We start from the raw sequence: 15,426 nt of genomic DNA on the forward strand, positions 1-15,426 counted from the left end.
TGGAGTTGGTGACACACGTGCGCACACGTACCAGACCGGGCAGGAATTCCTTCCCTGAAGCATGTTTTTGCTTCTGGTGTCTTCCTGTGAGATTCCATTAGTTTCACAGTGAACATTGATGTCAGCTCATTATTCAAGTTTTATTGAATTCAATGATTTTACAGACACAAGTTCAAGTCTCTGGAGTCCATTAGAAAGACGAGAGGGGATCTTATAGAAACATTTAACATTCTTAAGGGATTGGAGAGGCTAGATGCAGGAAAAATGTTCCCCATGTTGGGGGAGTCCACAACCAGGGGTCACAGTTTAAGAATAAGGAATATCCCATTTAGGACTGAGATGAGGAAGAACCTTTTCACCCAGAGAGTTGTAAATCTGTGGAATTCTCTGCCACAGAAAGCAGTGGAGGCCAATTCACTGGATGTTTTCAAGAGAGTTAGATTTAGCTCTTAGAGCTAAAGGAATTAAGGGATATGGGGAAAAAGCAGGAACGGGGTTCAGATATTGGATGATCAGCCTTGATCATATTGAATAGCGGTGCTGACTCGAAGGGCCGAATGGCCTACTCCTGCACCTAGTTTCTATGTTGGTCATTTTTATTCTGACGATAGAGCTGTTGCCTCACAATGTCAGAGATCCAAGTTCAATCCTGGCCTCTGTCAGTGTATGTGTGGGGTTTACACATTATTTCTGTCACAGTGTTGGTTCCCCCGAGCGTTGCCGTTTCCTCTCACATCCCAAAGGCATGCGAGTGGGTGGGTTAATTGGCCATGTAAACTGTCCCTAAGAGGGATACAGTTGTGATAGGAATAAAGGAAGAGAGGCTGATTGGGTGATGAGCAGTCTTTGATATTGCACTTCATGCTGCCTCGGGAAAGCAGCCAACATAATCAAGGACCATCTTACACCCTGGTCATTCCCTTTTCTCTCCTCTCCTGTCAAGAATAACAGCTTGAAAGCACATGCCACCGGATTCAGGAACAGTTTCTTCCCTGCTGTTTTCAGACTACTGAACGCTTCCTACGACAAGCTAAGGATGCTGTCCTGATTCCCCAACCCACCTCGTTGTAGCCCTTGCACTTTTTTTTCTGCACTTGCAGTGTAACTGTTACACTATCGTCAGTATTGAGTTTGTACGTTCTCCCTGTGACCGCGTGTGCTCCGTTGCCTTCCACTCTCCAAAGACGGACAGGTGTGTAGGTAAATTGGCATCTGTAAATTGTCCCTAGTGTGTAGGAAAATACTAGTGTACAGTGATCACTGGTTGGCCTGGACTCAGTGGTCTGAAGTGCTTGTTTCCATGCTGTATCTCTAAGGACTAAAAAGCACTATTATATTTCTGCTTGCACTACCCGTTGTACTTGTGTATGGATACTTGTTTTCACGTAGAGTATAATTTAACTGGATGGCAAGCAAACAAAACATTTCACTGTACCTCAGTGCACGTGACAACAATAAACCAATACGAACACCAGGTTGTGTCAATAGGTTCTGCACACTTACAGACACTGTTATTGGATGAGATGGAGGGCGTTAATATGAAGCACAGACTGACTAAATGGTCTCCTGTGCTGTAAATTATTACTCCTGTGTGTAATAGAAACATAGAAAATAGGTGCAGGAGTAGGCCATTCGGCCCTTCGAGCCTGCACCGCCATTCAATATGATCACGGCTGATCATCCAACTCAGTATCCTGTACCTGCCTTCTCTCCATACCCTCTGATCTCTTTAGCCACAAGGGCCACATCTAACTCCCTCTTAAATATAGCCAATGAACTGGCCTCAACTACATTCTGTGGCAGAGAATTCCAGAGACTCGCCACTCTCTGTGTAAAAAATGTTTTTCTCATCTCAGTCCTAAAAGATTTCCCCTTTATCCTTAAACTGTGAACCCTTGTTCTGGACTTCCCCAACATTGGGAACAATCTTCCTGCATTTAGCCTGTCCAACCCCTTAAGAATTTTGTAAGTTTCTATAAGATCCCTACTCAATCTTCTAAATTCTAGCGAGTACAAGCCAAGTCTATCCAGTCTTTCTTCATATGAAAGTCCTGACATCCCAGGAATCAGTCTGGTGAACGTTCTCTGTACTCCCTCTATGGCAAGAATGTCCTTCCTCAGATTAGGAGACCAAAACTGTACACAATACTCCAGGTGTGGTCTCACCAAGACCCTGTACAACTGCAGTAGAACCTCCCTGCTCCTATACTCAAATGAGTGTGTGTACAAGATAGCAGACAGGATTACTATTGCGCACTGTTAGAGAGGGAAATATTAAACCGCAAACACAATCACAAATCAATATACCGATTCCATATCACTTGGAGTGCCATACCTTAAAGACGTGGGTGAACAAAGACATTATGTCCTGCACAGTCAGACATACTTCTGTCGCGATGTTGGCCTCCAAGAGTGACTGATGAATAACATCAGCGTCAGAATGTCCGTAGCCTAATTAAAGGAATCAAGAGTATTATTACCACATATCATGCGGTATTACTGACCCGTGAAGCCGCAGCTTATAGGCACAAAGCTCCCCCCATAATTAAGCAGTCTGATGCCTTCTATGCTGTTGTGCAAATGCATTACCGTAATGGAGCTTCACAATCTACCCAAAACACTAGCCCTTAGTGAAGATAATATCACGTTAAACACACAATGTGTTGAGTCTGCTTCACCGGAAGGACATGGTGGTGACTCTTCCACAACAGCCCCCTTTCACCTTCTCTATCTCTACCTCTCTCTGCCTCTCTCCCTCTGGTGTTTCTCTTAAATCCATCCCTGTAGTTTTAGTTTAGTTTAGAGATACAGCTCAGAAACAGGCCCTTCGGCCCACCGAGTCCGCACCGACCAGTGATCCTCGAACATTAACACTATCCTTCACACACTAGGGGCAATTTTACATTTATACCAAGCCAATTAACCTACAAACTTGTACGTCTTTGGAGTATGGGAGGAAACCGAAGTTCTCGGAGAGAACCCACTCGGTCACGGGGAGAACGTACAAACTCCGTACAGACAGCACCCGTAATTGGGATCGAACCCGGGTCTCTGGCGCTGTAAGGCAGCAACTCTACCGCTGCGCCAGCGTGCTGATCTAAGTTCCACATTCACCTCTCTCTCCAGGGGAAATGCTCTGACTTCCCACATGATTTATTAATGACTATCCTGTACATGGTTATGCCCTGGTCTGGGGGGGTCTCCCCACAAATGCTATCTACATCCTCAATCTCATTGAACTCCAGTAACAGTAACCCCAGTAACAGCTTTTCCTGCCTCTGCTTTCAGGCACCCTCCTCTAGAGGAAAAAAAAACACACTACCCACTCGATATTTACCTTTGTAAAGCATTCTCTCAAACCTCTTTCTTCCCCACATTTTACAATCAAATCCGAATTCCGATTATAAGCAAATGTAAAACAGGTTAAAGAAATAAGGCATGAAATTTGCCTTTGGTTATGGCAATACAGGGCAATTTATTGTATGTCCAACATTTGGTTTCCCTGTAGTCAATTAACCTGGATTTTAGACTCAAGATATATTGTTCAAGCAACTCCGGTTGCTTCCTACATTTCTTCCCCTTAAAGCTCTGTAATGGTCTCGGAATGTGCATGGTATAACATTACGTCAGTCATCCTGATCAGTGGGGTGAATCTGTGGAATTCTTTGCCACAGAAGGCAGTGGAGGCCAATTCAATGGATATTTTTAAGGCATAGATAGAAAAGATTCTTGATTAGTACAGGTGTCAGGGGTTATAGGGAGAAGGCAGGAGAATGGGGTTAGGAGGGAGAGATAGATCAGCCATGATTGCATGGCAGAGTAGACTTGATGGGCCGAATGGCTTAATTCTGCTCCTATCACTTACGATCAGCGGATACCATACTGAGAGAGGTGAGGCTATTGACCTGGTCTCCCCAACACAAGTCGTGCTGTGATCGTCTGGTCAGTGTCTAGGTAGATTTCCAACTCTGCTAAATCCCCACCATGACAAGCAATTGCTGCTCATGGGCATTTTTCACCATGTGTGCCTGCGTGTGCCTTCTGCCCCGGTGCCTCTGAGAGGTAGAAATGAGAGGGATGCAATGCCCTGAATTCTGGTGATGCTTATAGGGAGAAGATAAAGGAGTTCTTCAAAATATGCAAAATCTTTTCACCAATGCGTGGTCTGTGACTGCTCAAAATGGAGCAGTCAGGAAGAAACTGTGCATCTTTGGTCTCCATGCTGGGAGCAGTCAAGAGGGCACATTGCAAACAGCAGAAGGAGCACACACGATCCCAAACTACCCCTCCACCGCCCCACACACAGTGGAGTCTGCAGGTCCCACTTGGGACTCATTGGTTACCTCAGAACTAAAATATAAGCACATCCCATGCGAATAGATTGGGTAGATGCACAGTCTCTTGTCCAGAGTAGGGGAATCGAAAACCTAAGGACATAGAGTTAAGGTGAGGAGGGAAGATTTAATAGGAACCTGAGGGGTAACTTTTTCCACACAAAGTGTGGGTGCGTGTATGGAATGAGCTGCCAGAGGAGCTAGTTGAGGCAGGTACTGTCGCAAAGTTTAAGAAACATTTAGACAGGTACATGGATAGGACAGGTTTTGAAGGATATGGGCTAAACACAGGCAGGTGGGACTAGTGTAGATGGGACACGTTGGCTGGTGTTGGCAAGTTGGGCTGAAGGGACTGCTTCCTCGATGTATGTCTGCCTCAGATGGTTAGCTTATCCTTTTAAAAACTTGATGTTCCCTCTAAAGCTCTCATTATACTGCAACTTCCTGCAGAGTTTATTTTTTCCGACTCATTTTGCTGCTAATTTGAAACCTAGAATGATTATGCACTCCTTGCAACAGCATCAATACTTCAAAGGTGTAAAAGTGGATATATAATTGCAACTTATTTTCAACACTTCTCGATTAGTTTAGAGATACAGCTGAGCAACGATCACCCATTCATAATTCAATCCTACACACTGGGGACAATTTACAGAAGCCAATTAACCTACAAATTTGTGCATCTTTGGAAATGTGGGAGGAAACCGGTGCGCCCGGTGGAAACCCACACGGTCACAGAGAGAACGTGCAAACTCCGTGCAGGCAGCACCCGATAAAACTGGGTCTATAGTTCTGTATGCAGCAGCTCTACCGCTGCATCACTGTACCGCCCGGATGTGGGGAGAGACCGGATGTGGGGATGTGATTATTGTTCCTGTCCAAAACAACTTGCCCCAAGATCAATTCCAGCCCTCTCCTACATTCAGTGTACCCTGAGCGAGAATGGATTTTCCCCCTCGCCTCCACAATAACTGCTGTACACCACAGTTTATCACATTATTGGGGCAGGTTCCATTGGCCAAAGTCAGTTCACTGGACAGGAATTTAGGGGAATACTGGACAGGCCAGGACATTATGTGGTTAGTTGTAGTGTAGGAGAGTGGCTGCAGTTCAGACTATAATTTGGATTTTGGTTAAGAGTGAAAGGGCGCGGAATTAAACTGGCTGAGTTAATGTACTCTGGGCTATGAGAGTGAGGAATAATACAACCAAACCCTCGGCAGCAAGAGTGTAATTGCAGAACACAAACCTCTGAAAGGAGTGGCCACAAGAATAAAACGGGTTGCAAACCTCTGACTTACAGGGATCAGAATCGTAGCAATAACAAACCAACAATGTAACCTTGCTGTGTCTTACCATTGTCTACAGAAATCCCAAGAACACTGGAAACCTTTCTTACACTGGAAACAGAGATAAGGTCATTTCATTACAAGGATCCTGTCACCGGCAACACAGTCTTTACATGGACCCACATTCCTATTGGCTTTAACAAAAGTATAATTGGAATATAATTTGTGTACACAAAGCCAAATATCAAAAATACTTATTCATGATCACTCCCCCACTTTAAAGAAGTGGTACTTATTTTTTTAACGGCATTTCACAGATTTGCAAATATCTCAAGGACCATAAAGTTTTTGATGTTAGGGTCGCACATACACACACAACACACGCGCGTGACACACACACACACACACACTCACTCACACACACGGCTAATTGACAGTGGCATAAACCTTGCCACACATTCATCGATTATGCCGTGAACTCAGGGCTTATCATTCTGTCGCAAACATGTAACCAAGTCAAGGTTTAAATTCTCAACTACTCAGAGAAACAGGATTTTTGTTTTGTTTTTTTAAACAAATGTAACTTGAAATGATCCCCCATCATCTTGCTGAACAAATTTGGTCTGCGGTTATTTTTGTACACCAGTTACATACATTCTGTATTGGCAATGTATCCAACAGCGGCAGCATGTATTTTACTTTCAAAATGCAGTTATTGTATTATGCATGGACCACTATGGTTAGTGGTGCCCTCTGGCAATCAGGCAAGAAAACTAGGGTTAGTAGAATGATGGGCAGCAATGAGCAAAATTAATACAGTCATTGCCTGTGTAGTTGTACATTATTCTAGAGAAAGTAAAAATGTGTCTGCGTTTTAAAAAAAACTTTTCAACCAAACTGTGATATTCTTGATATTCAAAAAAGAAGTAAAAATGAAAATAAATCGTATCAATGCCCGAAGAGGCTGGTTAGGTTTTGCAGTGAAAAGCTGTTTGTATAATGTCTGTGTTTACATTTAATAAGAATCCACAACGTGGATTTAGATAAAGGGAATTAATCCCAAAGTGGTCGAGATTGAAACCTGGCAAAGTCCTATAAACCCAAATCTATAAGGGGATTGACAATAGATCACGACAAACCAGCCCCAGTTGTGCTGAGGACACAAAGGGTGAGGGAGCAGAAGAATCGTATTTGTGGCTGGCACAGTGGAGCAGCAGTAGAGTTGCTGCCTTACAGCGCTAGAGACCCGGAACCGATCCTGCCTAAAGGGGCTGTCTATATGGAGTTTGTACATTCTCCCTGTGACCGCATGGGTTTTCCCCGGATGCTCCGGTTTCCTCCCATATTCCAAAGACTTGTAGGTTAATTGGCTTCTGCAAATTGTGAATTGTCCTTAGGGTGTAGGATAATGCTAGTATATGGGGTGATCACTGGTGAGTGTGGACTCATTGGGCCGAAGGGCTTGTTGCCGTGCTGTATCTCTAAACTTTAATAGATGAACCAGAAGTCTGTGGGGGGGGGGGGGGGGTTAGGGAGAAATGTGAAAAATTATCTCTTTCATTCGGCAAGCTGACTATAATGTGAAGCTTGAACTGAAGCAGACTCGGGTCACACTTTCAAAAGGGAAATCAATTGTTATCTCGGAGTCGTAGAGCTGTATAGCACGGAAACCGGCTCTCTGGTTCAGCTCGTCCACGCTGACCAAGCTGCTTCACTGAGCTAGATCCACTTGCCTGTGGCCGGTCCATATGCATCCGCACATAGAGGAGTTATGGTGAAGGTGCAGGGGGCCCAGCCAACATTGGACGGACGCCTCTTTCAAAGGGCCAACACATGCACTAATGGCCTGAATGTCATACGAGTCACGCAGCATGGAATCAGGCCCTTCGGCCCAACTCGTCAATGCCGACCAAGACGCCCCATTTAAGTAAGTCCCGTTTACCCGCATTTGACCCCTCAACCCCCGCCCTATCCCCACTAGTGTGTGACCAGGTTTCATCCTGACCCTCATGCTACCAGAGTGGAATTTGTACATTCTCCCGGTGACAGCATGGGCTTTCCTTCAGCTGCTCTGGATTCCTCCCACGTCGCAAAGACGTGGGGGTTTGCAGGTAAATTGGCTGCTGTAACTTACTCTTTAGTGCGGGTGACTGGCAAAAGAATCAAAGGGGATTTGATGGGCATATGCGAGAAAGAAAACCCTGCTGGAATACAGGGAATGCAGGGAAATTGAGATGGGATTGTAATGGGAATGTTGGGATTGCTCTCTGGGAGCCTACATGAATCTCACGGACACCTCCAGTATTAATTGAGAATATCCTGTTGGCTCAGCAACAGAAATAGTTATTCAGGCAAGGTTTTGTTGATAACATTACGGCCTTGGTAACATGTTACCCAAACAATGATAGAAACTCCTTTAACATGAATATCTATTTCCCAGCAAACAAAACCATTCATTACTACATACTCATCCAATATAAATGATAATGTACGGCCCAAACATTATGATTTGCATCTGTAAAGTGCTCCAAATAATCAAGTTCCACCTCAGACTCTTGACTTTGAAGATTACAACATCATCTTTTTTGTTTTTTTCTTATTTTTATATTTATCACTTAAAAAAAAAAAAAAGTTTCAGCCAGTAGGGAATGTGGATGTCCATGCCCGTGCTCTGGGGGTGGTGTGCTTATTCTGTGGGAAGGTGGATTTGCATTGAGACCCTTGAGCCTCCCTAGAAGCCACGTGACTTACTGTGGTTAAAAGTGTAAGAGTTATCCAGGCTGCTCAGCTGCTGTAATCTGGCATGCATCATTCCTGCTCTATTGCGAGAAACAGGCAACGTTTGAGCTCTCTTGTCATGTGTAATACTCATGGGTCCTAACCCCTCTTGGTTCCTGCAAGATGGGGAAATGGGACAGAGCAAAGGTTAATGTCAGCACAATGCTGCAAAAGCACTAAGTGTTAGAGAAGCAGTCGTGCTTTACAGCATCTCACACGGCTAAACAGGTTAGTCTACCGTTTCCAATTTTGACTGCACCTGGCCTTGGTAGCCATCATTTAAAATGGAGGTGTCTGCCCTCGCCAGTTTTTGCCAAACAACAGGACATTTTTTGGCTCTCAGAATTTAAGACTGACGGGGACAGTCGTGCAGATTTGTGTTTGCGATTCGTAATCGAATGCTCAACTCCATTCAGGTGCACGAGACAACGTACAGCTCCAATAGTCACAGCAAGTGCGAGTCAGCAAGCATGCTCTCTAGTGATTAAAAGCGAGGGAATTAGCAGCAGCACTAATGCAAATTATTTTAAAAAGGGCCCGCCTGCAATTAAGTGTTTCCACCTGTTACAGAAGTTCCCAAGCAGCACAACAACGACGGCACAAACAACATGGGCGAGCGATGGTAAACACACAACACGCGCAAGCAGCACGTAGCCGGATCTTACCCCAGAAGGGAAGGAGCCATACACATTTACTGTTTGGTTTTAGCGCTTGTCAGAGTGCAGGTGTGAAATGGAAAGAGAAAGTAGAACTCGTGTTAGAAGTAACTGGTGAATTCACTGTTCATACCACCACCCAGAGCTAATTATCACAGAAACCAGAACCAGGTTAGTTTGAAAGGGATTACTAGAAAATACAACCAATTGAATAAGAAGATTAAGTCAAAACAGTTGCATAAAATTAACAAAACACCCGTTAGTGTCAGAAGTCAAGCTTCACAATTTTTGAATCACAACAGTGTTTTGAAAAATACTTTCAAACAAATCTATAGCATCCTGTAAAACAAAATAAAACTCACCACACATTAATTTGCATTTGTGTATTTAGGGATTATTAAAAGTGAAAATTGAATATTTCCCATTTATTACAGGATTTATTGGGAATAGATATCAGTTTTCGCTCAACTAGGAACTTTACACAGATGTCACACCAATATGATGCTGGCTTTGCTCCAGTTTATGACCCAGCTTTTTTACTGTCTTTCAGAAGGTAATTTATGTTTTTGTACGTTGTTTGTACCTGTGACGCTGCTGCAAGCAAGATTTTTATTGTACCTGTACCTCACTGTACTTGTGCTTATGACAATAAACTGGACATGACTGTAAAAGTTGGTACAGGTAATAGGCATTCCATATTTTATCAATAATCTAAAATTGCTGTTTAAACCAAAGATGCCCATTCAGCCTCTCAAACTATCAGTCTATCCGATAAGCACGGCTAACTGGTGTGGGCAAGTTGGCCGTAGGACCTGTATCCACACTGTGTGACTCTGTAACTTTATAACTTGTAACTCCTGGTTGCTATGATCTGCCACTCTCCTCCTAACAACCTCACACAATCCCTTGTCAACCCTCATTTTGAAATGTTCAATTGTTTGCCATTTCACATGCTCCAATTATTGGACCACTAGCATCCTAAAAGAAACACAATTGCTTGCCATTTCACATGCTCCAATTATTTTATATAGATGTTGCGTGTTGTTCAAGGACTGGATCGTTACACAGTTACTGCTGTATAACAATCCACCAAGCCTCGGCAACACTAGAGTAGTTAATTCATTAAATTTCCACGACAGGCTTTTTCTTTCAAACATTTTATTGAAATCGTTGCCCAAAATAAATATTTTCCTCAGTTAAGAGCAGGCTGCAGTTAATACGAGTTTTTAAGTAAATGTCGAATTAATAAATAATTGTTTACACTATGGACTGGCCATGAGTGTCACTGAAGGTGATACTAGCCATTGATTCCATTGAGAGGGAGAATCATCCTATTTGTACCAACTGTGGGACAGCGTATAGGAAGCTCCGCACTACCAAGAGAGTGCCACACCATCAAAATGTCTTCACCAAGGGAGCGCTGCACTATCTGTAAATGTTTTTGGTGAGAGGTTAAACAGAAAACATATCTAACCCCAGCTGGGTATAAAACCCCATACCCGCAATTTAAAGAGCAGTGAGTTCCCTTCACCCTGAGCCAACATGGCTCTAAAGGAGAATTACTTGCATTACTATTTGAGCCATCTTACTGTGGAAAGTTCGTCTTTGACAACATCCTCAAGAGTACTTAATTGACCGTGAAGCATTATGTGGGGTGTTCTTTGGTCGAGATGATCCTACAGAAATGAACACTAATAACCACTGGAAATACCCACTAGCATCCTAAGAGAAACACGTATTGACGTTCCCGAATAATGATCAGAATCAGGATCAGTACCTTGCAATGTATCGTTTCCCCATGTAGCGGAACTGATGGAGACAGACTCTGTTGAGAAGGAAGATTTGATATTCAGCAGAGCATTATTGAGTACTTACACCTTCTACAAACCTCATGTGGCACAATGATCCAATGGTTCATCAAAACAAGATTGGATGACAGGTCACAACAACAAATAAATGTTTCCAGTGTTTACTTGTAATAATTATATACGTTTTACTTAATAAATAAATCAGGTTTGATAAAAATTGGGTCTTTCACTGATCTTACTCGAGACTTTAGACACAAAATGCAGGATTAACTCAGTGGGTCAGTCAGCATCTCTGGAGAAAAGGAATAGGTAACGTTTTGGGTCGGAAACCTCCTTCAGGCCCGAAACGTCACCAATTCCTTTTCTCCAGAGGTGCTGCCTGACCCGCTGAGTCACTCCAACATTTTGTGTCTCTCTTCGATGTAAACCAGCATCTGATACTTCCTATACTTACTCAGGACTTTGGTAGATTCAGGGTCAATAGGAAAAAAAATCATCACTAACTTTCAAAAAGAGTTCAGACAGACTTTACATTAAATCATTTGCAGGTCCATGAAGGAGCATCATCCACAGAACAAGAAAGAGTGCGTGCCAAGGGTTATGGAGAGGAGGCAGGAAAATGGAATTAGGAGGCAGAGATCAGCCATGATTGAATGGCGGAGTAGATTAGATGGGTCGAATGGCCTAATTCTACTCCTATAACTTGTGAAATAGAAGGGATGTAGGTCTGATTGTGCTGCTGTTTTTATTAGTTGGCAGAGATGTTAAGGATATTTCTATAAAGATCCAGAACTCAAGTACACTTACTCTAAGATCGTAAAAAAGTCCATCATCTCGGGAGTAGCAGCTTTGTTCCAGTAGGTAATCAGCGCATCTAGAAAATAAACAAGTAATTTGCATTATTCTCTCCACCGTAAGAATAAAATTCAAGGAAGTGATCAAAAGGCGGCACAGTGGTGCAGCTGGTAATCACTGTCTCACAGTGCGAGAGACCCGGGTTCGATCCTGACCTTGGGTGCTGTCTGTGTAGAGTCCGTGACAACCACGCACTCGAACACTATCCTGCACAAATTTACTATTTTACCAAGCCAATTAGTCTACAGACCTGTACGTCTTTGGAGTGTGGGAGGAAACCGAAGATATTGGAGAAAACCCATGTGGTACAAACTCTGTACAGACGGAACCTGCAGTCGGGATCCAACCTAGATCTCCTGCGCTGCAAGCGCTATAAGGCAGCTACTCTACCGCTGTGCCACCGTGGAAAAGGAAACATTTGGAAGCCCGGGGGGGGGGGGGGGTTATCTGCTGCTGGATTGGGTGGGTTCAGTACATTGGTGGCTTACCGTCAGACATGCTCTTCAGTACGTACAGGAAGCACATGAGGAGACTCCTGATCTCCAACTGCTCCAACTTGTCACAGCGCACGACGCAGCTCCCAACACAACCGTGGTTCTGAGAGAGACGTACACACTGGTGAATATCCACTCCCAATCAGCAAAGGACACAGCAATCTTAAGAGCAAGCATCACTTCTTCAACAGAAGAAAGTTTACCCACCCACTGGCTGGGGGGGTAAGCCATTGAACATATTCATTTTTAACATTTAATATAATGAACATCTCACACCATCATACAACATCAGTAGAACCATCAAACCATGCAATAATCATTACTTTGTTGTATGATGATAATGGAAAAGGTGTCTCATTTATTGTCAGACTGTTGCAAATGTCCATCTGGTTCATTAACGGGAAGGGAATCTTCTGTCTTTTCTCGTCAGAACCAGATGTGGCTTCAGACCCACCAACCTGGTTCACTCTTAAGAGACACAAAAAACTGGAGTTGCTGGAACCTGGAGCTGCGGGAACCCAGCGGGTTATGGGGCGAAACTGTTCTCAGTGATGTCGGGGAGTGAGTTCCAGAATCTACACCCAGCAATGACAGCAACAGATTACACTTCGAAACATGTGAGTGGGCTAGTGAAAGGCAGAATCCTAGAATTTAACATTTTCCAACATTGGAAAAAATCGGGATAAAACTGCAGACCCTCAGAACTTTTCCAGGATTAGCTACGCATCTGCCCATATTTCACTGCTTTCCATACTTGGCTTGTATGACAGCTGTACAAAATGACAGCCCTGGGCAGAGATCTGCTGGGACACTGGTATTTAGCGGGACTATCTGCCCACCTCTTGCACACAAACAGCAATCCCCACACAAAGCAACACGATAATGGCTAATGATGCAAGAACTGTTGCTATCAACTCCAACCTTTGTGACTGAACATGATCCAATGGTGAACTTTATTCTGTTCAAATAAAGGGATTTAAAATGATTTGGTTTAAAATTGTTGGAAGTGACACACAATAGAGGTTCGAGGGGCTAAAACGCTTCATCCTGCCTCCACTTTAAGTTTCACAAGGCAAGTATTTCTAGAGGAACGTATTTGAAATTCTTAACTTACAATAAGGTACATGTCATATCAGGCTCTTTCTAAAGTCACAAACTGTGGTTAGAATTGATATCAATAGTTCAGTTCACGCAAGGACAACCAGATGCAGAAAAGCTCAGTACTTCATGGAACTGGAGAGAAAGGGCAGCATGCAGAATTCTCTCTGGTAGAGCTGGGATGGATAAAACAGAAAAATCCAAGGTAACACATTTCCTCCGTGCAGACTTTGAACTTTCCTCAGTCTCCTGGTTAGCCAGCATTGCCAAAGCCGAGTGCCTTCTTACAAGCCTTTCTCTCTGTTAGTACAATACAATACAATTTATTTGTTGTCATTTGAACCGCATTGAGGTTCAAACGAAATTTGGTTTCTGCAGTCATACAAACAAGTAGAAGAACCAAGACACAACACAATTTACACAAACATCCATCACCGCGAATCTCCTCCTCACTGTGATGGAAGTAATGGAGGGTCATGGTCTGAGTGCAGGTAGATGGGACTAGGGGAAAATAAGTGTTCGGCACGGACTTGTAGGGCCGAGATGGCCCGTTTCTGTGCTGTAATTGTTATATTGTTATATGGTTATGAGGCACAGTCTTATCTCTCCCCGTACTCCCCATTCTCCTCCCGATGTCAGAGTCAAAGCCCCCCGGCGGGTGATGGTAAATAAGTCCCGCGGCCATTAAAGCCGCGCTGGGCGATGCAAGGCCATGCTCCGGGTCTTGGTGTTGGAGCCCCCGGCGTGCGCTAGCAAGTCCCGCGGCCATTTAAAGCCGCGCGGGGCGATGTAAGGCCCCGCTCCAGGTCATCCTCAACCCCGCAACTCGGGCGGGAGAAGTCGCCATTGCGGAAGCCCCGAAAAGCGGTCTCCCACCAGGGACCCGCGGGCTCCCGGTGTTACCGTCCAAGGAAGATTTAAAGTTCTTAAAAATTGCATCGGGCAAGACCAAGATTAAAGGGCAAGTTTAGGTGTAGCGATGAACCAGTGGCTGAAGGACAAACTGTTCAGCCGCAGAAGTCACCGCCTCAATTGCCCACTTATCTCACCACAAAGGGTTGGGGCTGGCGGTTGGTAGTTCGAGGAGCAGCATAACAACCCATGGGAATGTGTAGGAACCAACTGCAGACGCTGGTTGACACCGCAGACACAAAATGCTGGAGTAACTCAGCGCGACAGGCAGCATTGTCTGAAGAAGGACCTCGATCCGAAACGTCACCCATTCATAGAAACATAGAAAATAGGTGCAGGAGTAGGCCATTCAGCCCTTCGAGCCTGCGCACCGCCATTCAATATGATCATGGCTGATCATCCAACTCAGTATCCTGTACCTGCCTTCTCTCCATACCCCCTGATCCCTTTAGCCACAAGGGCCACATCTAACTCCCTCTTAAATATAGCCAATGAACTGGCCTCAACTACCTTCTGTGGCAGAGAATTCCAGAGATTCACCACTCTCTGTGTGAAAAATGTTTTTCTCATCTCGGTCCTAAAAGATTTCCCCCTTATCCTTAAACTGTGACCCCTTGTTCTGGACTTCCCCAACATCTGGAACAATCTTCCTGCATCTAGCCTGTCCAACCCTTTAAGAATTTTGAAAGTTTCTATAAGATCCCCCCTCAATCTTCTAGATTCTAGCGAGTACAAGCCGAGTCTATCCAGTCTTCTATCCTTGGAAATGCGTGATGGTTCCTGCCCAGATTATGGTGTGGAATTAAAAGTGTGGAATTCCATTCCTACGACTCGCGAATTGTTCACAGAGATGCTAAAAATCAAGGATTGGGAAAAATGGCCGAGTTCCCGGTTTTTAAACAACCATGGAGCGAAGATGGAAGGGAGAAAGAAGAGAGCAGCGATAAAGAGAGGAGAGATACAATAACGTTGTACTTTGATCCAGGACAGGGAAAATATCCTTTGCACAGTTTCCAGAGAGGGATAGCCGCCACATGTTCTCAGAGATCTGGAAACTTGCTGCAGTCACAGGGAAGTTAAAATTAGCCTTACTAGGATAGTGCTAATGTGTGGGGATTGCTCTTCGGTGTGGACTCGGTGGGCCGAAGGGCTTGTTTCCGCGCTGTATCTCTAAACCAAACTGGACGAGCTTGATCCTAATT

The 15,426-nt window shown here is 44.2% G+C and overlaps 1 protein-coding gene across 13 annotated transcripts in view; it reads right to left on the reverse strand.

The window, feature by feature from the left end:
• The window catches only part of dock9 (dedicator of cytokinesis 9), a 317,738-nt gene that overhangs the window by 50,052 nt on the left and 252,260 nt on the right, over positions 1 to 15,426 (reverse strand). For 5 of the 13 annotated variants that reach the window (XM_033023073.1, XM_033023072.1, XM_033023071.1 and 2 more), the window contains 5 exons: positions 12,209 to 12,317; positions 11,673 to 11,739; positions 10,835 to 10,882; positions 8,375 to 8,517; positions 2,336 to 2,451 (listed from right to left, as the gene is read on the reverse strand). In XM_033023073.1, the coding sequence (XP_032878964.1) occupies positions 2,336 to 2,451; positions 8,375 to 8,517; positions 10,835 to 10,882; positions 11,673 to 11,739; positions 12,209 to 12,317 (483 nt within the window). Of the gene's footprint in view, positions 1 to 2,335; positions 2,452 to 5,690; positions 5,735 to 8,374; positions 8,518 to 10,834; positions 10,883 to 11,672; positions 11,740 to 12,208; positions 12,318 to 13,438; positions 13,613 to 15,426 lie in introns of all 13 variants that reach the window. The other 8 variants (XM_033023074.1, XM_033023075.1, XM_033023067.1 and 5 more) reach the window with 3 other exon arrangements.

Source organism: Amblyraja radiata, chromosome 6, assembly GCF_010909765.2.
Source record: "Amblyraja radiata isolate CabotCenter1 chromosome 6, sAmbRad1.1.pri, whole genome shotgun sequence".
Taxonomy (NCBI): Eukaryota; Metazoa; Chordata; class Chondrichthyes; order Rajiformes; family Rajidae; genus Amblyraja; species Amblyraja radiata.